Consider the following 26065-nt stretch of genomic DNA (forward strand, 5'->3'; position numbering starts at 1 on the left):
TTTAAAAAAATGATTGAATTTAAATATAATAAAGGATTTGATTTAATTACAAATTTCAGATACAACTCCTTTAAAAGCTTGCATCTTAAAACCTTTTTCATTGAACAGAAAAAAAACATTTTTATGAAAAAAAATATAGCAGTATATTACAGTAGTAGAAAGGGGCTGTAAAATTAATACAAACTTCTAATAATCTTAGATTTGTCAAACTTGGAGATAAGTGGAGGCGATTTAAAATTTAAAAAAGGACTCTCTCAAATTAACCATGACGAAATAACAAAGCAGGTGTTTCAGCTGCTTGTCACTTCGCTAAATGTTGCTATACTCCTCAAAAGCTGCTGTGGTAGCTGAAAGTCTTTTATTTTGATTGAAATTCGGCTATTGACATACACTTCCGGGTCATTCGTGTCGCTTAGTGTAGCCAGCTTCACGCTACTTCCACGTGGTTGGGTGATTTTCCTCGCCTCTCATTGTCGTCGCGGCTTTTCTACGTCATTTCTCGTTCTCTCCCTTTGATACCTTGTGGCTGTGAATAGGAGCTGAAAGGAGCCACACGGTTATTTCTGTTAATACGATCTCAGATTCCCTTCCCTATTTGTCTGAAAATAGAATGTCTTCTCTCCTCAAAGTGGACAATGAAATCAAAACTAAGGTAAGAGACGGTAATCCGAGAAAGACTGACGCGAGGGGGATGTGGTGTTGAAATTTGAACAGTCGGAAATTTTTCTGTAACACAAGGCCGGGGTATTAAATAAGTGCCTAGCATAATCGCCTGGCTTTCCCGCGCTGTGCTTCACAGATATAGTCATAATTGCTCTGCGTATGCCGATTTATATGGAATTATCTGAAGTTAAAACAGGATATTTCCGTATATTCCGATATTTCCAATAGTATTGCCCCTTCTTTCATTCTGGCCGGAGGTGCGTGTCTGCTGCTGTCGAAATTAAGGCGTTTGTGGTTGAGTCTTTTCCATAATGTGAAATAATAGTATGATCGTAGCGCCTGTAATGCACAATAAATTCAGTGCGATTTGGCCTGCGTTTGGAATTCGTGTTTTTTGACACGTGTCCTTTTTATTGTTTTGAGTGAATGTCCGGGTCCAATCCCAAGAGCTGTGTCAAAGAATAAAAACGATCGTAAACATTTTTGCTGTCCCTTCAACAGCTACTTCCTTGCAGCCGGATATCTTGGGTGTTTATCTTATTCGAAATCTATATCTTCAGAGTCGCACGGCTCATGTGCTCATATATTTATATAAAAACTGAGTGACAAAACAATTCGGTTCAGGAGACAGTCCCGATGAAGCTACAGACAGCGAAAACGAATGAAAAATCTTGCACCCAGTAGATATATTGGCCAGCATCATGTTCACGTGTTATTGCATTTGTGCTGTATTCTGTTTCAAGCGTAATCTTACGTTACTGTATTAAATGCACAGCCTTGGCAATGTTCTACACAGACGGGTAACGTTTCAGTCTTTGACAGTCTAGTTGTGGACCCCGATTTACGTTTACTCTTTCTACAGGTTGATGCTTTCAGAGAACGAATCACCGGTGAAGTAAGTACTTTTGCTTTCAAATTAAAACGATTCTTTTAACGTAAATAAAAAAAATAAATTGTACTGTACTTAGAGCTCGCATTTCCCAATGTTTACTTTTCTAGGCAGAAGACTTAGTCGCAAATTTCTTTCCAAAGAAGTTACTGGAACTCGATCATTTTCTTAAGGTAAGTCTTTCGATTTTTACCGTTATGTTTGCGCGGTTTTCGTTGTGTAAGAGCTCCTATCCACAGCTGAGGAGACCTGGAAGAAGACGAATTGCGTTTAAACTGCACTTTCCTTGGTAGTGGTTCCCAGAGCACTTTATTCACCTTTGAAAAGCAAATCACCAATCAGTTGTGGTGAGAATTACTCCAGAAGTTTAGCCATGCTGGATTGTGCAAGCCCAGAATGGGATTTAGTCAAGATGCTTGCTTAACATACCAATTCTGGAAAAACTGTTTCAAGGGATCTTTTAACAACCAAATAATCAGGACATTAGTTCAATCTCATCTGAAATCATTGTACAGCACGGTATTCCCTGTCCCCATAGTGGGGCTCTTCAATTAGTAATTCTGTCCTCAACAGAAGATTGCCCCCTGCTGGTTCACCTACACGACTTGCTGTTCATTATGCTGAAATCAACGCTTACTACACCCTAGCCAGACCTTTGGGTCGGAGAGCTGATGGGATGGCAATAATACCGCAGAGGAGAAAAATAACCACCTTCGTGCAGATCGAAGTTCTGGAGAGGGTGTAAGCCCCCTCCGTGTAGCCAGATATCTACGTCCGAGAGAGGCTTAAAAAGGTCACCGCGCTCCCAGAACCCGGAATTGTACTGGGTGAAGTTAATTAACATTTCTAAGTTAGCAGCCTTACGTCTTGGGCAACACAGCAGTGCTGGAAGCAATGTGTGAATCAGGCTAGAATTGAGTTCAGTAACGTGGAGCCTCACGTTTTCTGGAGTTACTGAAGAGATTTAAGGTCTGGTGCTTGGTTTGAACGATCACTGCCGAGTACGTGACCAATGCTGTGTGACTGTCATATGGTGAGCGAATAGAGCTTTACCCCTTGCTCAGCCGAACGGGAAATGTTTCTCTGTTGCCTTGTGTTTATTTCCTCAAGAAGGGAACTAACGAAAAATGTTAAAAAGCAGATATGCTTGGGGGGAAAAAAGAACACATCTTTAAGGACATGTGTTTTCTGTTTTGACGAAGGAACAGTTAAAGCCTAATGAGGTCTTAAAACAAGCTGAGGTCTCTGAGCTCAAGGACTAATCATCACTCCTTGGATGTTAAAGGAAAGGATAAAGTTACGTGTCTCCAAGGCTGGTGGTTTGACAGGACTCTTCAGATGAAGGCTGTGGTCCGGTTTCAAGGCAGAACCTTTTGCTGCTGACGTTCACATGTGTTTTCATTGTGCCTTGATCTGCTGTTCTTCAGGACCCGATCTTAAACATCATTGAGCTGAAAGACATCCATTCAGAGATCAATTTATCCGTGCCTGACCCCATCATCCTCACAAACAGCCACGATGGGCTGGAGCCTGTAAGTATAATGCTGTTCCTCTTGAGCCTTGTTTTTTAAAAGCTGATAAAACCGATCAGTCCAAACAGTTGGATTGATGGCTGAGCCTGTTTGAGGGCTGATTTACATGGAGGTTTAATATTTTGTTTTCAATGCAGAATTGACAATGGTTCTATTTTTAACATACCCTTCCCACATGGAATTATCAGTTCATCTAAATACTATGGCCTTCGTACAAGCTAGGAGAGGTCTTTTCTTATTTTCCTCCCCAACATTTTCAATTATTTTCCTGCAGCCCACCTCCCTTTTAAACTGTTATCAAGGCTTTTATTTCATGTCTGTACCCTGATTAAGAGAAAATTGTACCACAAAACAATTGGTCGTAGATTTTTTTTTGTAGAAAAGTGAAAATTTGTCATTGTAACAATTGTTTTAAATTCGTTTGGAATCACCAACAGCAGGCATGAGGTAAAATCTGAGGTGCCATCGCACGAAATATGCCAAGAGTATTCTATTTTTTATCCTGTAGTGTTGGGGACATTCTTAGTGTTTCCTGTTCGATGGAAACCGGTGCTCTCTCAGAGAAGCTTTTCTGCCCAGTGACTCTCCTCTTACACCGTCTGTGACATCGTGTGTCATGTATATAAGAACCGGACTGGATCGGGCAGGCCCGGATTGGTTCGCCGGAGGGACGAGGACTGTTAGATGCTGGCCCTCTATTCTTGCAGGCCAGTACGGGTTTTAGATGTGATCTGATCTGAGTCAGCTGATTCCAAGTTGGTGGGTGTAAAAAAAAAAAAAAAAAACCTGGAAGCTATTCTCCCTGCACTAGACTGGCTTAACATACTGATTTAATTCAATCTCCTGAGCTAAAGGCATGCGTTCATTTTCCTAACCTGTTAGACTGCAGCGCTCGGGCAGGTGTGAGAAAAGCACAGTGCCCAGGCAGAGCTGCGACAGGCCACTAATGTTTAAATGAAACTGTTGCGTTGCAGCAGAACACCAAGAAGAGGAAGCTGGAAGATGGGGCAGGAGATGACAACTGCCAAGGTGGGTTCCTGAGTGTCATTAGTGACGTCTAGGCTGGCGATTGTGTGTTGTGCCGAGCCGGTCTGCTGGATGTGGTGCTTGTGCAGAGAAAGGTTGAGATGTCAAACTATTAAATGGGTGTCGTAGTTGCGTGGTAGTGTGCATGTGCCCTTTTTGATTGCTTACAAGTTAAAGGGGCTGTTTAAGGCATTTGCATATTTTTTCTATTTACATCCCTGTCCTACCTGCCCTACAATATGACTTGTGTGTGGTTTTCTACTGTGATACGTTTCCTAGACTAGGTCAAAGTAAGTAATGCAGAGTGTTATGCATTAGCCATTGAGAAGCCAATGGGGAAGTGCAATTAAAATTGAGACCAAGAGGCTCTTCTGTACCCAAAGGGTTGTGGGCGTCTGAGTCAAGCTAGCAAGCCAAGCTGTTGAAGCTGATACCCTGGCTTCCCTTAAGGAACATTTGGATGAAAACCTGGATCAATCAGCTGCCAAGTACAAAACAAATGACCTTGTTTATAATGAGTCCTGTGTTCTTTTGCTACTTTACTAGACTGCTCTCCAAGATCTTTCTTTCCTGCTGTACTTTTTTTTCAAATCCCATAGAATCAACATTTATTTTTCTTCTACACACCCAATTTGAAATAGCCAGCTGAGTTTTTGTATCTCAGTTTGTAGTCATGAATCCTGCAGCCACACACTGGAGAATGAGGAGGAGTAGGCAGTCTCCCCTAACCCACCCCCATTGACTTGCAAGCCTCCTTCTTTACACATGCAGGAGGGAATGGCAGTACCAAATGAAATGGGAGACCTCTCTGCCTTTAGGATGCCTGTTGCTTTGCTATAGTGATGTTGATTTCTTCTTCTGTGCAGTGACTGGCACCAAGGTGTTTGTGATGCCAGGGGGAATGATGAAGAGCAACAACAAGCTGGTGGACCTTATTGAAAAAGTCAAGCCGGAGATCAGAACCCTGATAGAGAAATGCAATACAGTAGGTTCCTGGTGGACACCTGGTGGATACTCCTGGAGATGTTGTTCATGTGTTGGACATTCCCAGAGATTCCTGTCTTCAGTCACTGTGTTCCAGAATCCAGCAGGTTTTCCAAGCTTCTTAAAGTTAAAATCTTTTCCATGCCAGGGGAATAGCTAATTGCTTCTTTAAATCACTGACAGTGAATCAAGGCCCCGTGGTCCTCTCAGTGGCTAGAGATTGATACAGCTTTACATGTCATGATTTGGGACAAATGCTCAGCCTCATCTTATTAAGTCTTTTGCTTCTGACCACGTTGCTTTTAGTAAAATTGTGATCTGAATTGATCTGAAACCTGAAGTGAAAGCACTCCAAGGCTATTTTAAAAGGATTAGGAATGCCTGGCATTTCCCCCCCATCAGGTGATGGTGCTAATCCAGCAGTCCATCCATGTTCTAACTGCTTCTTCCAATTAAGGGTCAAATGGCAGCCAGAGCTTATCCCAGCAAGCAATGAGTCTAAGACAGGGTACACCCTAAACTGGACACTGCCAGTATCTGCAGGGCACTGACATATGGACCAGTTTTCCCAGAAGCCAGTTGACCTACTAGTATGTCTTTGGACTGTGTGAGGAAACTGGAGCACCCAGAGGAAACTTACCCAAACTTGGGGAGAACACCCCAAGTCCCCCAAACACTGGCATCAGCTTAGAGTGAAACAGACCCCTGCCGTGGATCTCTCCTGTTCCCTGGAGCTCTTCACACATTTCTTCTAAGAGGTACCTGTGTTCTGACCTGCATCAGTGATGGAAAGTATCTTAGAAGTTGCCAGTTGGGTCTGCCTGGAATGAATAATAATGTCACTCTTCTCAATATAATATTGAGAAGCTATTACAATAGTAATGTCACTCTTCTCCTCTGTCTTCAACCTTAAGGTCAAAATGTGGGTCCAACTGCTAATCCCAAGAATAGAAGATGGCAACAACTTTGGCGTTTCTATCCAGGTAATTAACTGGGCCTGAATAAAGCAGCACACTTTTGCTTTCAGGTAGTTTTCTAGGTTAAATATTTAAATGAAACTGTTGTTTTTTTTTTTAACCATACCAGTGATTTCCAGGTTATAACAGTATTAACTTCAAAAGCTAAAATCATCAGTGGGAAATGGCTACCGATTTCTTTATCCTTAAAGGCTCTCCAAAGGCAAGCCATTGTTTTTTTTAAATAACAGAAAACAGGAGCTATATAAATGTATTAGGAAAAGACATCAGCCTTAAGGTCACTCTTAAAGGTTTGCCTTGTTTGGATCCATGGCACAAATCTGTGGTCAAGCTTTATAAGTGTGTATCCCCAAAACTGCCTTTGACAAATCAGTCATTTATGACCACAATTTAAGATTGATAGTCTGCAGGAAGCTGTTCGATCTCCCTACTGAATCCTGGGAACATGCAATACACCAGTAAGCATGTAAAATACCATTGTGAAGGACAGATGGTGGGCTGATGCTTTACTGTGTCTGCTCAGAGCAGATGTTACCAACTGTTCCTGTACTGTAGCAAGCAGACCTGGTACTGATGTGCTGCCTTCTTCACTAACTCTGAGACCGATGTGTACAGTGTTTTCATTTGGTTCTTGCAATGAGCTGCTAGCTTTACAATGGCTCAAGGTGAAGTTTCTTACCTTCCCAATGCTGCCCCCTGCGCTCTTTCCCCCAGGAGGAGACGGTGGCTGAGTTGCGGACTGTGGAAGGCGAGGCGGCCTCATACTTGGACCAGATCTCGAGGTATAAATGGTTCAGTATCTTCTCCACCTGTTTCTTGTTTGACTACAGGAAACCATGCCAGTCTCTCATTGCACAGCCGTTCCATCCAGCAAGCAGGGACAGCAAATTCTGCTGCTGATTCTGCAAACATTGCTTCTTCGGTATTAATGCTTTGATGACAGATGCTTTTAGAATGTATTTAATAAGCATTACCTTTATTTCAGGCGTGAGTCTTGTTCCTCTTTCCTCTCCTCTCTAGATACTACATTACAAGGGCAAAGCTGGTGTCTAAAATAGCAAAATATCCACACGTGGTAAGTTAGTGCCCCTTACTTCATGTAAACTCTAGAATTTTGCTTGGTTTACAAAACCAGAAATATGTTGCAGATCCAAGACTGTCCAAATGCATTAAATGCTCTGATACAGAAGTGTCTCCTTGCAGCTAAATGGAAATGTGCAAATAAGAGTAAAAATAATGATAATTATTATTTATTATTATCATTCCTTACAGTTATATCATAAATGGAACACGAGAAACTAACATAAAATTACCCTTTTAGTTCAGAATAGTTTTCAGTTCCTGCCCCACAGACCTGTTTTATAAATATTTAGTACCATCATAAGCCCTGTGTTATGAGTGAAGAAGTGTGCTCTCTCTGGGGTCTGGGTTACAGGAGGACTATCGGCGCACAGTGACTGAAATCGATGAGAAGGAGTATATCAGCCTGAAGATCATTGTGTCGGAGCTGAGAAATCAATATGTGAGTATCTCCTCCCTGATCCTTCTCTGTGATGCAATAGTGCAGAGCACCAGATTATTGTTTTATTTATATAGCAAAATCTATTAGGTTTATAATATGTGGCTATTTCAATGCATGTGTATATATTACACGTGTACCTTGTGCCCTGCTTGAGGCCTGTAGCCCAGACATCAACACTTCAGACAGGGGTGATGTGATTGGCCAGCTAGTGGCCCCCAATTATTTGGAGGGGTTATCCTTGACAGGTGGGGACAGTGATCCCTGTGACTACTAGCAAAATGAGCATATACATCACTGTCACATGCAGCCGCGTCAGCAGGGGAGCTGTGTAAAATGACAGATGGCTTTGATCAGTGCTCTCGTGAGATTGAGCACTGTTCTCCTTCCACTGCCAACCGGCTGCTTGCGATTTATTTAGAGGGCGTCTCATCCCGTCCTGTACCGAGACCGATAGCGGACCTTTTAAGCCTATTTGGTTCCATGGTAAAAGGCTGCAAAGTGACTGTCTAGTCCTCTCCTAACACAGGTCACGTTGCACGACATGATCCTGAAAAACATCGAGAAGATCAAGAGACCAAGAAGCAGTAACGCAGAGACCCTCTACTAGGAAGAGAGGGACTCCCCGCCAGCGTCCGAGCTGCCCTGGCTGGTTTCTGATCAAGCGGACTTGACCAAGCTGGCATTGAACTGGCAGGGATTCAGAAAGCACAGGAGACATCAAGCTTTTATTGCTAGAATTAAAAACAACAAAAAAAAATGTGATGGTTTGCGGTTTTAAACCACGGGTGTTCTTTTCCAAGAACACCCTTCGCAACTTTGACGGACACGCGTTTGGCACACGACTCGTGTGTGCCGAAGGACAGTGATGTTTAATTTAAATGTTTTTTCTCTCTGGGGGAAAAAAAGCTTTTATTAAGACGACACAATCTGAACCAAGGTCAATTCTGTCCCCTTTCACTGTCAAGACTTAAATCAAGTATTGGCACGAAAGCTGCTCCTTTTGCAGTGTGTGGCTTGAGGGATTCGGGAGGTTCTTTTTTTCTAGAGAGAAAAGTTTTCATTTCCCCCCCCCACAACATAAAAGGAATCGGAACCAGCTGGGTTTGAAAAGAAACATGGAAATTCCTTGTCATGTATCAACGTTGTGTTCAGACCAGTATGTCCCAGAATCACATCGCATTAGGGAGTCTGCTCTATTAAAGAAGAAAAACTAGATTGGAGTAAATTTTTATTCATTCTTTTCAAGCCTCTTTTTTTTTTTAAATAGCTATTTTTTGGTTTGAGTATTGGTCAGTTACTATTTAAACAATGAACAATATTTGTTTTCAGTTTTCAATTCGTCCTGGTTTACCACTGCAGATGACAACTAGTAAGAAATCTGTGTTGAGCCCCCGTTAGGCAACTTTTAGAATCAAATGTTGGTTTGCTAACTGCTCTGAGACAGTCAGAAGCCTGTAAAACATTTGTCAGGTGGAAGTCCTTATTTCCATTTCGGTTCTGTGTGCAGTACCTTGGAGGTAGACAAAGTTTTGGTTGACTTTTTTTTTATTTCAACAAGATGTCGATTCAGACAGGAGAGGTACCTGTCACTTACCTATATTTTAGATATTTTGCCCTCCAACTCAAAACATCATGTTATCAGCTTCAAAATCTATCCGTGTTCACTTTTTTTAATGAAAAGTCATTATTTTACTTAATAAAATTATTTCAAAGCGTTTGCTTTTTACAAAAGCTTTTTTTAAAATGATGTATTCCCTTTCGTCCCACTGCCTTTCCGAAGTCTTTTTCTTCCCAATTATTAACCTGTTACACGCTCAAACACTGCTGTGATCTCTTCCTGCTGTCTGCATACATCTTCCCTGGGTTATCCCAGAGCAGAGTTCTGGTTACTATCGGTTATTTGTAAGAGTCTGTGATCTCTTTCGTAGATAGAGTGAGTCGTCCAGTCTGCAGCGCCACTTAGTTTCTTCGAAGCCCCTGACGTGTATGTGATTGTTAACTATGCCTCTGCTTCAGCATCACAAAGTAGGGCATATGCATGTGCTTCAGGTGTCTGCTTCCCCTGTGGGTGTCAACAGCTTTGTGCAACACTAATTTGTTTCCCCTGTTCACTTCCTCTACCATCAGCTTTGACAAGGGTGCTTGGTTTTCAAAATAAATTTTACAAATAAAAATCAAAACAGACATGGTGACCAAATGCTACAGAAAAATATACAGCAAATGCAAGACCTCATTCAAATGATCATGTTACTGCATCTGGTTTGTTCTATTAATGGCTTGAACAGGCTGTGGAAGACCCTGAAGACTAGACTGGAAGCCTAGTATGAGGGAATGGGCCTGAGAAAGTAGCAAAATCAAAGCCAATGGAATGAACTAGAGGTTGTCAGGCCTGGCTTGTTAATTTTAGCCATAATGACTCCTTTCTCTGTGGCTCTTTTTTGATATCACCCTGTAACCAGAACGTTACAGCATGTTTACCAACATGAGCAGAGGAAGAGTGTTTATCTCATACCTATAGGCGTAATTGAGATTAAAAGCAAAATAAACTGTTTTTCTATACTGGGATGACTGCTGTACCATTGGCTCTGTGTATTGACATGTCAGTTTTTTCCTGTTTGAATAAAGGGCTTGTTCAGCACAAGCTGCTTAAGTGCAGCCCTGATAACTATGATCTGTTCTTGCCAGAAGAAACCGCTTATCTCTAGTGTTGCCACTACACTCACAGTGTAGGGGGAGGACTCTACAGTACTAGGCACTTTAACGATAAAATTTACTATTACTTTGCATTCTTCTGTTTTGGTTTCTTGCTATACAGTACACAGCTGTGCAAAAGCCTTAGACACAGTTGGAAGTTACAATATACACTGCAGTATGAAATGAAACCACTTACAACAACATCTTTGCAAAGTTATCAGGAAATGGCATTTTTTGTTGTAGCAGGAGTACTGACATTTTATTGAACAGACGTGACAATAATTAGATTGGTTATGAAGAGGGAGCCCATTTTGATGATCACAGGCTAGTGCAACACCACTGGAAGCAATACAAATGATAGATCATGCTTTCTGACCAATCTAATAAAATGCTTGCCTTTATAAGATCCAAAGACATACTGGTAGGCTTTTGGGAAGACTCACCCTGGGTGTATGCTCATGTCTGTGTCTGTATGTGCCCTACGATGGACAGGCGTCCTATCCAGGGCGTCCCCTGCCTTGCACCTGTTGCACACCGGGACTGGCTCCAGCTCCTCCAACTGGAAGTTAACTGGAAGAAGAAGAACTGGCTCCAGCTGCTCCAAGACCATTAACTGGAAGAAGAAGAAAATGGATGGAATTAATATCATGCTTTGCACCAGTTTGCAAATTCTGCCTTTCAGGAATCTTTGACATTCCTCTTGAAAGCCAGGGACCTGAATGTGCCAGGCAACACCGAGCTTGAAGAATCTATTCATGCAAAAGACTTAGTATACTATTTTATCACATCATCTTCTAGACAATGTGTGGAAAAACAATAAAAGGCAAACAGAATGCTAGATATGTAGTTAACAGATAAACAGTGTGCGATCTAAATCAAGAGATGTTAAGTTTTGTATAATGCACCAGTAAGAGTGTATTTAGGATATTGCGTATGATTATGGTCTTAACATAAAGCATATCGCTGTTCTGGAATGTGTCCACAGGAGAGCAACCAAATACTTACTTACGTATGTCCTATAGGTAAAAAAAATATTTTTAGGTAAGGACAAAGACTACAGGGGGAGCTTGAATCAAGTATTCAAAGTCTAGTATTAAAAAAGGAAATGTCAAAATACGAACCAGGGGACACGAAGGAAAACGAAGGGAAAATAAAATCAGTATGTTGGCTGGCAATACATGTTTGCTGAACTGGATGGTTATTATTACGCATGAAAATAAAGTCAGACGGCGAAAAATATAGGCCACTGTCCATGGCCAGGGAATGGTTACTTTTGCTGTTAGATGTGCCTTTTCTGCCACAGATCAGCAGGTGGCACTATGAAGCTAGCCCAAACACACAGCTGAAAACTTCGCTGGAAAGCGAAAGCTCAACGTGTGCGTATTACAAAGATGCGGAAAATAGATTTTTGTACTTTAACGGGTCTGGAAAATCAGTTCAGGGTCTATTCAGTGTAGTGCTCCTCAAGTCCAGTCGTCAGCGTAGCGGTTGCGGATGATTTGAAAAACAAAACCTGCTGGACTGTCACCCTAAGAGCCGGTGTCGCGGCACATGCGCCTTCGGAAGAGGGATTCAGAAATTCCCGATCCAGTTAGATAAACAGCAGCAAATTATTTCATTTGTTTTTTCATTTTTTTAATTACTCGTACACTAATTGATAATACGGTTGTTCGAGACGTCATTTCATACTGGATAAAGGAGGAGGATGTAAAAAAATCCGCATCTTTAGTGCAGACGAAACCGCTGTGTGCCCTTGACGCACACAGATAACTACGGAAATATTATTTCGTCTTTTATTTATTTTTTCTCGTAACTGTTGTGTTAACTGAGAAAACTAAATTACATGGCTGTATTTTCAGCAAAGTATAAGCAGAGCTTTATGGAGCTGGGGATATTCCGCTCATCTTCCTCTCGTTATCACAGACTTTTAATACTCTAATCTGGTCCGATCTGGAAAAAAACTCATGTTGTCGAGGTTCTGAGACTGAAGTGCGTGGAAGGTTTATATAGACCCCCAGTCTGCAAAATATTGAACATTTGTCTTTGACGGGATTTGCACCGGTCGCACTCTTAATCACAAAGATTTTTTTTTTATTTCAGGTCTTTTTAAAACTGTCTTTCAACTTTAAAACTGTTATGAAACCTTTGCTAATGAGCAAGTCGCGGAACCTCACTCAGGCTATAATATAACCAGCCCTCCTAGAGGAGAATTTAAACACTGACTCACTGTGGGAGATGTCCGATATGGTTTCATTCCCACCTGTGTAGGTTCATCATCAGCAGGTCACCTGATAAGAGCTGTTGAATCCAACACAAGTGAGCAAATTCCTAATTAGCAAATTCAGGAGAGAATGCAATAATATACCCTAACGTAGGTACTGTGTTTCTGCAAGAACTAAGTGCAGAAAATAGACTAAACCAGCAAGAAGATCATTTACAGGCACCAATTAGCAATGATGATCAAGGGCTCAGTTGGACCACAAACCAGCAGACCGGGAGGTCCAACAGAACCAGGACTGAGAACCATTTCATTAGAGCAGGATTTTCTGCAATCCTGACAGCCCCAGGCCAGTAGGTGTTATACCGAACCTTTAAATCTTTACTTTTGAAAGACCTGGATCAGTTATACAGGAGGTGCATTCAATTCTGTAGTTCAGAGGTCAGTTTGGAACAAAAAAAATAGAACATTCTTCAGCCCATAGAAGTCCCAGGGCTCCCTTTTTAACACATGACCTCATTAATTGATCACTAATATGAGTGCACCTCAGTTTAAGTAAGTGGTTTAGAAGGATCAAGACACGAACTGGATTGGGGCTCTTTGGGAGCAGGGTTAGAGGGCTGTGACGAGCTGGAACCCAACCCAGCAAGCACATAAGCTGAGCATCAGTCCATTGCTGGGCAAATCAGAGCTGCCAATTAACCTCAACAGTGAGACTGCGACCTGTGGGGAGAAGCCAGACCACCTGGAGGAAACGCACAAGGACCTGGGGAGAACACCCAGACTCCACACAGAAGGTGCTCCCATCCCGGGTTGCAATCGAACCCAGGACCCAAGAGTTGGGAGGTAGGAATGTTGTTCTTCTAGCAATCATCACAAACAGATTGTTCTAAATCTGTTAACAATTAACAATGTACAGTCACAGTTCATGGACTTTTATCAGATTGGTTGTGTGCTGTTTAGGAAGCCCCTTTCAAACGTGTTGTGCATGTAAACGGTGTACACAGTACTAGGAAACATCTGGAAGCACTGAAGTCCGACTAGGGACCCTACAGAATGCAGACAAGAGCCCTCCCCCCCCATGAAAGCAGAGGGGTCAGACTCAGGGCAGGGATGGGGTGTTACATTTCCACTGAACGTCAAAGGTTTGTAACTTTCTATTTCTCCTTCTGGTGTGTTTTAATTTTCAAAACAACCCAACACTATCAATATACGACTCAGAGCTTCTACTTTATCGCACTACAAGAGGGAGACAGTATCACCCACAACCACATGACATTTATTTTCAATAAGCGCTTGTCCAGTTCAGAGTCACAGAGGCCCAAAGTCTATCCCGGGAAATATGGGGGTTTATTTATTGCCGTTTTCGTGTTGACTTCGCATGACTCGCCGGTAATTCCCCGCGAACTTGGCACGACTCTCGCAGCTCAATTATCTGTACGAGAGCAGTTCTGCTTGGCTAAAATGTACCTTGAATTAGCTGTAATAACAGGATCTTGGGTTGCTAATGCGCGGCACATTCTTGTAGGAACGGAGGAGTAGCCGAGACCAGAGCGAACAGCGCTGACAAATGTTTGAACACATTCCAGGGTTTATGGAAACGCTCCAGATCTCAGTGATATATTGGAAAGCAGTTGAATGCGATGAAACCGTGCAGTTTGTTTTTTCTCTCTCCTGAAACCCTGAGAACATAAAACCCGGAAATTTATTTGCACTGAGAGTGAGAGTGTTTTCTCATGGCTGGAAAAAAAAAATCGTACTGATCGTGCAAGTCTCAAAACAGTCTCAGATTGGTCTGAGATTGTTTCCATTTACTGGTTTTCCAATTCAGCATTTTCATTAACAGCCTCCTGTAATTACTTTAACAGCAGTCAAATCCTATATCGCCAGGCAAACGACGGCAGGAAGGGACGCACCTACAGATAACTATGTACCAATAAAAAAAAGGTAAAAAATACACTCCTCAGTTTCCACTTGCCCCCTCTGTTCTCGGTCCTAAAGTGATCGGGCGAGATGGCTCTGCCTTGGTCATTCGGGGTTTAAAATACTCGTACCGGGAAATTAACACAACTGACACGCAGTTACCAAACGAGAGCCCTTCAGCCCTTTGATACGCTTTGCATAGCTGCGAGTCCAAATCAGGCTACGGGGCTGTGTGCTGAGAAACACAAACCGGTTGAACTTTATTTAGAAGCGAGCGTGCTATTCATTTAATAAAGGGAGAATAAAAGTGGCTGTATGAATACGCTTAAGCAAAGGTTAATGTTAAGCAAAGGTTAAGAACACCATACGGGCAATACACACCAAGACCGGGTCATGAGAAGGACGGATCAGAGCCAAAGGAAGACGCCGTGGTAATTCTTCTTGAAGGTGGTCGGGTTCCAACTGGGGTATAGCGAAGTCTGACGAGTCGCACAGTATCCCGGTTCCTGTTCTGCACACTGGCTGCGAACATCGCTCCACGTTGCGACTGTTCGTGATTTATAGGTTTTACGCGCTCCGTCAGACGCCTAAAATGTACAGGTTTAGTACCGGTACCGGTGGAAATTGATTAAGACAAAGGGCTGTTTAACAATCTGAGTAACGCCTTCCTTAATTTCGTCAAGCGCTTAGGCGTTGTTAACTGGGCACTGGACTGGGGAAGGAGACAGTCTTTCCAAAACTGGCGACAAACTAAAATTAAATCTTGGCGTTCGTGCAAACGTGCAGAACAGAGGAATAATTCAGTTTGCTGAATCTGTAGCCAGAGTCGACGAAAGAAAGGGTGGGTGACCTTATGAGCCTTTCGGGCCAAGAATAAATCTTTTAGGGGTGTCGCTTCAGTCCCAACAATACCCTGTTTTGAGAGACATTTCACAGCACGACGAGCGCAATTTCTCAAGTCGTCTCAGAATCTGTTCAATTTACTCGAACAGTAGCGTTACCGTGGCGCACGAAGAATTACATTCAGATTAAATTGAACCCATTTCATGTTTTTTTTTTCTTCCCTTCTCTCGGTCGCTCTTCAGCTGTTGGTGATTTAAATTAAAGGTTCCCAATCCTGCTCCTAAGTGAAAAACTACGCCGATTTACGTACTAACATAACAGAACCCCTGCGTTTTCATTTAAGCAGCAGGTGCAGATACCCAGAACAGGTGCTGGGAACCCGGGTTTAAGAGGCAGAAAAGAGCTATAATTTAGATGCCACAAAGCTACTTAAGTAGATGAATAAAAGCTTTTCTTTCCATATGTTAGGATTTAAAAGCATTACATTACATAGAGCGTGTAAATAGTTTATCTCCGAGATGCGCTTTTTCACAGATTATGCAAAAAGTTAGGGGATAGTTAACTATCTCTACAAAACTTCCGCCAAAGCACCTTCCCATTCCCAAGACGCTTTTATGCACAGCTTTTTAAACAGAATAACATAAAACCGTTAACTGGGAGGCCTGAACTGGTGAGGATAGCGAGGATGTTTTTTTTTGGGGGGGGGGAGGGGACAGACTTTGTTTGCCATCTCGAAGGAGCGCAGTGGGACAGAGATAGAGATCGACGGTTCCGTGCCTTGCGTGTGTGGGAGGCTGTCTCAGGTCTTGGAGCAGCGCAGCTGTGTGGACTAGGGGCTTGGAGGGGGAGGACTCATTTCGCTGGACGGGGCCTGGCTCCGCGCCTTCCTGTTGCTTCTCTGCGGGCTCTATCCCTATACTGTACCTCTCCAGACGTCCTAACGCATAGCCCCCACTGAGACGCGGCTGGGTTTTTATTTTACAGGACACCAAAAAAGATGAACACGATACTGAAATGCCTCTTGACTGTGTTTGTGTTCGCTTCGGTGGTCGCCAATATAGTCTTCATCATTTTGCACACGCCCAGGACACCCAAATGCGCTCCGGAATTCCAGGACGCGCTGAAAGGCAAGAAACACGATGACAAAGGCCTGGTGTTCGCGGATCTGACCAGCGAAGAGTACACGCAAGTCCGCGATTACATGTGGAGCGTGTCCGCACTGAACATCTCCCGATCTGTATTTGCGCAGCCCTCCGAAAACTTCCTCTTCCTGATTGAGCTGCACCTGCCCCCGAAGAGCGAGGTCCTGCGCTACCTTGACAAGGGCGGTCCAAGGCCCAGGAGAGAGGCCAAGGCCGTGGTGTTCTCCGGGTCAAAGCAAAGCATCTCGGAGTACATCGTGTGGCCGTTACCGAACCCAGACCACCACCAAGACGTCACACTGAAGACATACAACCAAGAATTGCATATAAACGCCCGCACTGTGACTATCGGCGAATATGTCGCCCTTTTTAAATTCGTCCACAAAGAGGTGTTCGGAAAGGTGAAGACCATCCTGGAGGAGAGTTTCGGTTACAGCGAGAGCAACACTCTGAACCCATTTGAGGGCATGCCCCGGGGTATCCAGTCGGGGGACCGGCAGACCTGGTTCTCCTTTTTCCGCGACAGGAGTGGCTTTTACATCCACCCCGTCGGGTTTGAAGTCCTGATTAACCACAGGGACACCAAAAGCTCCATGTGGAAGGTGGAAAAGGCGTTGTACAACGGGGAATACTTTGCCAGCCTAGAGGAGCTGAACGAAAAATACGCGGCCGGTAAAGTCAAGAAAATCCGTTACAAAGAGAGCCGTGACTACGGTTCTCTGAAACCGAGGCACAAGCCCACGGGATTCGGTCCTCTACAGTACGACGTTCAAGGCAAACGCTACAGCGTCAGGAACAACCAGGTGCTGTATTTAGACTGGAGCTTCGCCTTCGGCCTCAGCTCCCTGACCGGCATGCGGGTTTTCGACATCCGCTTCAAAGGGGAGCGGATCGCTTACGAGCTCAGTGTCCAGGAGGCGATGTCGGTGTACGGTTCGGTCACCCCGGGGATGATGCTCACCAAGTTCATCGACTCCAGCATCGGGATAGGGCGGTTCGCACACGAGCTGGTGCGCGGCGTCGACTGCCCCTATACGGCCACCTTCGTGGACACCTACCGCTACATCGACACCAACTTCACCCAGAGGTTCAGGAACTCCATCTGCATCTTCGAGCACAACACCGGCCGCCCGCTCCGAAGGCACTTCTCCGACTTCTTTTCCAACAGCTACGGGGGGCTGGCAAATAACGTCTTGGTTTTCAGGACCATCACGGCCATTGGCAACTACGACTACATGTGGGACTTCATGTTTTACCAGAGCGGGTCCGTGGAGGCCAAAGTGCACGCCACGGGTTACATCTCTTCCTCGTACAAGACTGAGGACAACCTCCGGTACGGGCATCAGGTGGCAGAGAACACACTGGGCAACATCCACACGCACTTCATCAACTTCAAGGTAGACCTGGATGTGTTGGGTACGTGCCTGTATCTCTCCTTTCTTAATTCTGTGGCCTTGGTTGGCGTTGAGCCTGGCTGGCTGTTAGCTGATATGGTTAAGGCGCATCGACAGCCGTCTGATAAATTTGTTTGACTAGAACTGATAATCTGTGGTCCTGTTATAGTTTCTGTGTAACTATAGATAGAGGCAGCTAGTCCTGTACTGTTTTACCGCTTCGTGCGAAATAAGGAATTTCATTCAATTTAATTAATACTTCGTAATTTAATTTCAATCATCGTGCAGGGTTTAATAGTCCACCCACTTTGGTTTCTGAAATTGGCATTTATCTTAAGTAGATCATATTTGAACGAGAAACACAATTTTATTTTGTCATCTTAAAACACCAACGAGCAAGATCCGGGTTTAGGGTGAACTTTTTCGTGCTGAGCAACACCTCAAATAACTCTCCGGCTCAGGATCCTAACTTTGGGATATGAAGACATTTCAAGTTAATGCTGCACAGAGGGACAGTCTGATAAAACGTACCAACAGACCAGTCCTGAAAAAAGCAGCTGACGTGAGAGGTGTTTCTCCAATGGAAATGTCTTTTTATCCCAATCTGTCTTTTTCAAAAGATGTCTCGGCGGTGGGGAAACGGCAGGTCTAGCCGCGGGGATGCCCCTATAAAGTTTCGGGGTCCCATCCGGAGTGGTTCTCGAGTTCCGTGTTCGCTCGGCGCAGCGCGGATCTAGGAACCCCAGGGTTCAGATACAGCCAACAGAAACTGCAGCCAAGGAAAGCGGCCGCTACTTCCACTCTGTTCAGTTGTGCAAAAATAATAAAACTGAACGCCTAACATCACGATACGGTATTTTTAAGGGAAATAATATAAATCCCTTCATTATTTGGTGAATTACGTTGCCGTTTATTCTTACCATTAACTTGGTGCCTTTTGTGCATCTTGAACTACAGTTCTGAATTGTTACTATTAGTCCTTGCTGCCTGGCCGACTGCTCTAATGCTGCGCTTTTCATTCGCTTATTTTAAAGGCAGAAACAATATGTTCTTGACCAAAGACATGGAGTTTGTCAACGTTTCTCTGCCCTGGATCCCCGGAGAGTACGCGCAGATCCCCAGGCTGGTGGAGAGGCAGCTCAAGACCGAAGGGGAGGCGGCGCTGCGCTACGACACCAAGACGGCCCGGTACCTGCACATCGCCAGCAACCTCACCAACAGGTGGGGGCACCCGCGCTCCTACCGGCTGCAGGTGGCCAGCTTCACCGGGGACCACCTGCCCGAGGCCGTGCCGGAGGAGAGAGCCATGTCCTGGGCCCGGTGAGTTGCTCCCCGGGGCAAGCGTGCGTCACAACGAAGGCGACGAGACAGCGAAAACAGCGTTTTTATTACGTCAGGAAGGGGGGTCTGTGCAGTTTTCCTACAGCCATGACCCAACAGCACCTAGGCTTACGTCATGCTTTCTTCAAATTGAAATTTCACATTTAAAGCTTATGGGCGTGACCGGTTAATTACAATGTTGCCAAAGCTGAGACAACTAACGCAACATTTACATTTACAGTGAAAACATATTTTAGAACATTTACATACATCACATAAGAGATAGATAAGACTTTATAGATCCCGAAGGGAAATTGTATTGTTTTTTAATTGGTAAAAATTGGTAATAAGGTATTATTATGAGACAGGCTCACTGTTCCTCGGGCTGGGACAAGATAATCACCTACTGGGGTGCAGCTCTATTGAGTTTCTTTCCAGTAGGACATTCAGATTCTGGCAGGTGTGGGAATTCTGGGGTTAGATTTGTTAATTAGACAAGCATCTAATTTTCTTCTCTCCGAGCCTTTCAACCGGAAGCGGACGTACACACTAACTCGGTACCGGGCATGTGAAACAGAACGTTTAACTACATTAAACAGAACATTCACGCAAACACATATTTACTGCCTTCCTGCAATGTGAGCTCTATCAGGTTCACCACAATATACTAAGCTCCCTGGTATTTAAAATACATTATTTTTACTCGTATAATTTAATGTCTTAATTTTAAAGGAACAATTCTTAAAAGCAAGGATTAATTATTAATATTGAAGCTCCTTCCCTTTTAACAACTATCTCAATTATGTCTAAACATTTTTTGTGATTCTCTTTTGTGAATCAGGATGGGTTTTATATATAGGAGATGGAATGGAAATTTGGACAGGTGTTTTGGGGGCCAAGTCCGGTAACCCATCCTTAAAATACTGTGAACATGCTAGCTACTGATATACAATGCCATCTACTGGCTACCGGCTGCCACAGCACAATGAAAAAGTTTTTATTGAAGTTCAGCTGTACTGCAGCACAAGGTCACAAGAGGCACGTCTGAGTAACTTTCGTCAGTGATTGTCTGACTTTGAAATAATTCAAAAGCATGATTCTGCAACTTGAAAACAGCAGTGGTGTCAGGGTGGGGAGACGGGTGGCGTCTTTCTTTTCCAACTTGGAATAAATATATTTTCCTTTTGTTTTAATGGCATCCAGGTACAAAGTGGCAATCACCAAGTACAAAGATGAGGAACAGACCAGTAGCAGTCTGTATAACCAAAACAACATCTGGTCCCCAGCGGTCGACTTCAGTCAATTTATCGAAGACAACGAAAACATTGAAAGTGAGGTGTGTGCTGACATGCTAGTGTAGGTTTTCTGCACCCAGTGAAAGTATCTGGGCTAACGGCAGGCTGCACCTGTGGCTACAATCTCAGCAGCAGTGCACAGCTGGCCATGAGGTGCTGGGAGCAGGCCAGGTACAGCCGGCCAGAGGAATGGTGGTTCACCTGACACAACTGACCTCTGACCCTTGACCCCAGACAGGCCCCTAAGACCCTGAGCATGCACACTTTGCAGGTCCCGCGGGCAAGAAAGACGAACTGATGTTACTAAATTAGGAAGAACGAGAGAGAGATGACGACTGATCACCTTGAATTAAAAAATATCAGTACATTCACTTGTGTTGTAGCTGGCATCCTGAAATCTCCAACTTTACAAAACCGCAAAAATGTGTTCCAGAAAATTGAAAATTGATTAAAAAGCAGATTAATTGAAGTTTTCATTTGAGTGAAATGGTAGGCTTTGAATGTAGAACAAGGATAATGTAACAGCTTTTGTTTTATCCTTTAAGGACCTGGTTGCCTGGGTAACCACTGGGTTCCTCCACATCCCTCATGCTGAAGACATCCCCAACACCGTTGCCGTGGGCAACGGCGGCGGAGTGATTCTGAGGCCCCACAACTACTTTGATGAGGATCCCTCAATGAACTCCCCAGACTCTGTGTACATCCACCCCTCCGAGCCAGCAGACAGCTGCACGAACAACAGGTTCGCCTGTCTGGCCAAGGAAGTCTGCGCCCCAAGTCTCCCCACCTTCACCTATAATGGCTTCGAGGGGGTCATGAAATTCGAGGAGTGAAACATGCCAAACTGAAGGTCAGCGCAGCCCAATCCAAGATTAAAATAGGAAATTTTAAAAACCTGTCTCAAGATTTCTGAAACCGACTAAAGTAAATTACAGATGAAAAATGTATCATTTTTAATTATTCAATATCTAATTCCCAATTCATCAGCGCACACCACAAATTTCCAGGGTCATCTGGCTTACCACCTGGGGGCGCTCCGCGTACCGCAGTTTGAGAACCACTGGTCTATACTGCAAAACCAGAAGGGTTGTGGGGCTTGAGAGGGGGCAGTGTTGACTGTGAGCGGTGAGCAACGTAAGGTCAATGTGAGGCCACTCGCTCAATAGTCTGGCCCAGGTAGTGGCTGCTTTTTGACTTAACCTAGACTGAGCTGACTGTTCCCTTAACCAATCAATCATTTTCCCTCCACTCCTGGAGAGGTGATGGTTTAATGGTCCATTAGCAGTGGTAGACTGAGGCCCTCGAGGACTGTAACTCTGTATCACTGAACCCAGAGGGCTGTTGACCCAGGTGGAGTTTCCAGGCCAGATGCTCTGGGTTTTTCAGCATTCCTTCAAGATGGCTCAAACAGCCTCCTCACAGCCTTGTTACCTCTCTTAGGTACCGTGGACTGGAGCTGGACCACCGTGGCCCTGGGGAGCCACAATCCAGCAGGTCCTTACGTAAAAGGTTGGGATCATGTGTGAGTTTTGCTCAGTTCAGTAAATTAACGTATTCATTTAGGTCAGGACTGACCAACTGCAGTCCCCGAGAGCTATAGTGTATTGGAAGTTTTATTTCAGATTAAAGTATCTACAGTAAATTGCTAGACTGATCACCTACTTCAGTGGTCAAAATAATATCGTTCCAAGAGTTAAGGAACTGAAAATTGAAGAGTGATCCGTAAACTGCACTGGACTGTGGCTGTCTGGGACAAAGTGTGACCACTCTGGCACTAGACCATAAACCTCACTTTCCATGCAGCCGCTGGTTATGACAGAGGGTTTTGTTTAGCTCTTGACTGTTGTAATTGAACCCCAAATGTACAATTATGATTTTTTTGATTGTTTTCAGTTCTGTAATGGTCAGAGGTTTTATTTTCCCTAACAAAACTCAGAAATAACAGAAACATCTTTTTCAAATCAGAAAACAAATATCCATGTTTGTTATCTAATTAACCAATTTATCAGTTTGGGGTTCAATTAAACAATTAAAAGTGCAGCTGGATTGAAACCCAGCAGATGCTGGGGTAACCAGAACTGGGAAAGGCTGGGTCTTGCTACAGTGAATACAAAGAAACAGAGTGGGAAATTTTTGATTCTGTGGGATTTAAAAGATGCCTACTCTTTTAAGTTGTGTAGATGTTTTAAGATGAGTTTATATGTGACTTCTAAACATGCAAAAACATCTTGGTACATAGAACAGTACAGCGTTTCTTTGTTTATTGAACACATGACTTTTTATTTGAAAACAAAACCTTCATTTATTTGAAAACATATTCTAATCATTATTATCCAATAAACAGTTTCTTTAAAAACAACATGGCAATAAGTAACTCTAAGGTGACTGATGTTACATATGCCAACAGCTCAAGGTAACAAAGTCTCAGGATGCTGCAGGATATTTAGTTTTATAAACAGATTTTAATTTAGATGAAGATAAAATATTAAACTGACTGTTTCTAATGGTCATCTGCAGCTTTGTTCTTACTGTTCTGCTGGTAGTGTAATGTCAGTCACTATCAGTTTACCTAATTATAAACGCACACTGGGCTGCATCTGGGACCTTCTATTAAAGAGCTTTAAAATATGTGTAGCAACTGAGCCTTTCTCTAAATATATATATATATTCAATTGTAGTCTGCTGCTCACAGATTTTCCAGGAATTAGTTTGTCTTGCAGGACAATCTCATTTATAAATGCACTGGATATTGTGATCTTTTAGAAAAAAAATGAAGAAAATCTCTTTATTTTTCAATAAAAGTTAGAGCGATTTGTGAGAGGGTGTTTTTCCCTGATTGGCCCTCATCTGGGTTGAAGACTCTGTTTTCTTGCAGTGTTTATAAAAGCGTTGCGGATGGAATGGTGAAGTGTTATGAATGAGTGGGCTCTGGGCTTTGTACACAATGTCAGGGAATGGCATGTCCAGAGAGTGATGTATTGCTTCACTTAAAATATATGGGACTGCTTTCTCCCCAGATGTGATGTACAGAAATAGCTTTGGCAGAGCTCCTATACAAACAGTACAAATATTTCCTGCTGAACGTATTAAAGCCATCTTCAGAATTATGCATTATGAATTTATGAAACAGAATAATGACTCTTTTAATTGAGAAAACTCCAATTACATAGGGTTATACCCACCCAATTTTGGAATAGCCGTTTGTGTGTTTTTCACACCTTGGCTTGAGAATGAACTCTGTGACAGCACATAGGAAAGAGTGAGGAAGTGTGAGCAGACTCCTCAGACCTGCCTTTGAGATCACCCCCACTCCAGCACTGACAAACTAATTATCTGTATTAAGAGAAGAGTGGCCTTGGAAGACATCTCACATACAAAGCAGCCATCACATGTATATGAAATATCTGGTGGCATGGTGGCACAGTGGTTAGCATTGGTGTCTTGTGACACTGGGATCCTGGGTTCAGCTCATGTGGTGCTATCTGGGTGGAACTTGCATGTTCTCCCCAGATTTCCTCCGGATGCTCCAGTTTCCACACACGGTCCAAAAACATGCTGATCGGTTAATAGGCTTCTGTGAAAAGAAGTTTCATTGCTAGCAAACATCTGCCTTCAGTCATGCACATATTTACTGACTGCTCCATAAACAGTCCCAGCCCTTGGAACTCGTGATTCGTAAGACACAGAAAGATTTGTGATTTCATGGGCTCTTGGTTCTATAAACCAGGCTCCGGTCGACATGACTGTTCTTGCTTGATGAAGTCCCGTGCCGTGCTCTTCCAGACAGCTCTCAGTGCTTTCCAGAGTTCAGCCATGATGGAGCACTTTTCATGTCCTGTTTGCATGTGTAACCCCTGGACTCCGGGTGGAACTGTTCATTTAGACCTACTGATTAAACAGCTAATCACAAGTGCCATGTGGGAATGTGTAAATAATAAAGCATTTAAGTAGCTCTAAAGTTCCATTACTTTCTCTATCCATCCATTTTCCAAATCAGAGTCTTGGGGAGGAACAGGTAGAAGGCCGGTTATGCCCCGAACGGGTCACCAGTCCAGCACAAGACTCACACAGAGCCAGACACACACACCAGAGCCAGTTTTACCACAAACCAATTAAGGAAACCAGAACATGGAGGAAACCCACACAAACTCCACACAGATAGCTCATCATGGTCCAGGACTGAATCCTGCTGTTAGCCTGGGTTTTCTCTATTCATGTGCAAAATAGATCAAACTGCGCACCAAGCAGCTGATGAAAGCATTGATACACATAAACGTATCTACACAAAGGGGTATAGATGTACTGTAAGTATATAGGGTGCTTATATAGCTAGTTCAGTGTGGAGCAAAGTGCTATATCAGCTCAACGTGATCTACTTTGGCAACCCAGATGGCTTTTGCTTGCTCTCCAGCTGTGGAGCTCACTGGAATGTGTGTAGGAACTAAATGCTGCTGCTCTAGGGTGCCCTGTTATCAGAAACCAGCTGCGAGGACAAGCTGGCTAGCTTAACGAGCCACCGGTGCACATCCGTATACTGTGAGAGTAACTTTTACTCATACTGGTTTGAATAGATCAATCACTGACAATAGTCAACTACAAATCCCACGGGTTATTACAGAAATTGTTATATAATCCCCTTCGCCTTAGGATCCGCAGTTAAGAACTGGCTTCATCGCTCTGTTCTCCTCCCCACTGAGAGCTGGCGTGTGGGGAGAGTACTGGAGCACATCATCCAGGTGGTGCTACACATCATTGGTGGAGGTGGAGAGGAGCTTGCCTGTAAAGCACTTTGAGTGGAGTGTCTAAAAATGGGCTATATAAGTGTAAAGAATTATTAATTATTATAACTAATGACATGAGGCAGCCCCTGGTTATATGTCGAAAGGGTGAGTATTTCTGATTTGGTTGCGTAATATTTCCTTTGCAGTCCTGAGCTCGGCTAATCAAGTCACCAGAAAGCTGTGCCCTCTTTATCTGGCAGTCGGCAAGCACGCGGCGATCATGTCCTGAGCACTCTGCTGCTCAGTGCCGGAAACAGCCCAGGCTGCCGTAAAAACCTGCAATCACTCTGCACTTGAACACATTTACCAATCACTCTCAGAGGCGTCTGGTCTCAACGCAAAAAAAAAAGAACCCTCCTTCTTCAAAAACGAAATTGCAACACAGAGATAAGGAGCAATAAATGATTTTTCCATACAGCTGATGCTGGAAGAACATGAATACTCACCGGGTTTTGAAAGCAGGCTGCTCTCCTGATGTGAATTCCAGTTGTTTCCCAGTGGTTTACAATATGAGGCCCCAGCAGGAAGAAGTGAGCTCTAGCTTATTGCGGAGACCTCCGTGGAAGACAGTCACTCCAAATCATGCCTTTCTGCCGAGTCTTTTCATTGGCGCCCTTTCAAATCTCTAATAATCAAACATTAATCAGCTCAGGGGGGAGAACACTCAGTCTGAACTTTCATTTCCGTAATTAGTGTTCAGTATTGGGTAGGACAGGGGATTGGGCACTTTTGTGCAGCCTAACTCCATTTTACACAATACATTCAATATAACCAGTCTTGTCTAACCCAATGACCGTAGGTTACTTACCTTGAACAAAGAGTGAGGCCAAATTAGCACAATTGATCAAACTACTGTGTACAC

The 26065-nt window shown here is 43.6% G+C and overlaps 2 protein-coding genes and 1 long non-coding RNA gene across 5 annotated transcripts; 2 read left to right on the forward strand and 1 right to left on the reverse strand.

Moving 5' to 3' along the window:
- Positions 1-495: 495 nt before the first annotated feature.
- Positions 496-18858, reverse strand: LOC148638590 (uncharacterized). Of its 2 annotated transcripts, none has more exons than XR_015930920.1 (3): positions 18728-18858; positions 6751-10900; positions 496-5868 (listed from the first exon to the last, which is right to left on the reverse strand). It is a non-coding gene; the product is annotated as an uncharacterized LOC148638590 (long non-coding RNA). The 2 variants fall into 2 exon arrangements; XR_015930919.1 differs by lacking the exon at positions 18728-18858 and adding an exon at positions 14810-15112.
- psme3 (proteasome activator subunit 3) lies at positions 515-8851 on the forward strand. 2 transcript variants are annotated; one of them, XM_088622658.1, is made up of 11 exons: positions 515-652; positions 1526-1558; positions 1663-1725; positions 2980-3084; positions 4059-4113; positions 4977-5095; positions 6009-6077; positions 6786-6853; positions 7092-7146; positions 7507-7593; positions 8120-8851. In XM_088622658.1, the coding sequence occupies exons 1-11, from the start codon at positions 611-613 to the stop codon at positions 8198-8200; spliced, it is 777 nt and encodes a 258-aa protein (XP_088478784.1). In that variant the 5' UTR covers positions 515-610; the 3' UTR covers positions 8201-8851. The 2 variants fall into 2 exon arrangements, with proteins under 2 accessions (XP_088478784.1, XP_088478785.1); XM_088622659.1 differs by having other exon boundaries at positions 4062-4113.
- Positions 16097-24380, forward strand: aoc2 (amine oxidase copper containing 2). The gene is made up of 4 exons (XM_088622650.1): positions 16097-17829; positions 18842-19127; positions 20331-20463; positions 20968-24380. Exons 1-4 carry the CDS (start codon positions 16269-16271, stop codon positions 21253-21255), a joined length of 2268 nt encoding a protein of 755 aa, XP_088478776.1. The 5' UTR covers positions 16097-16268; the 3' UTR covers positions 21256-24380.
- Positions 24381-26065: the final 1685 nt, after the last annotated feature.

Source organism: Lepisosteus platostomus, chromosome 28 (assembly GCF_059453375.1).
Source record: "Lepisosteus platostomus isolate fLepPlt1 chromosome 28, fLepPlt1.hap1, whole genome shotgun sequence".
NCBI classification, from domain to species: domain Eukaryota; kingdom Metazoa; phylum Chordata; class Actinopteri; order Semionotiformes; family Lepisosteidae; genus Lepisosteus; species Lepisosteus platostomus.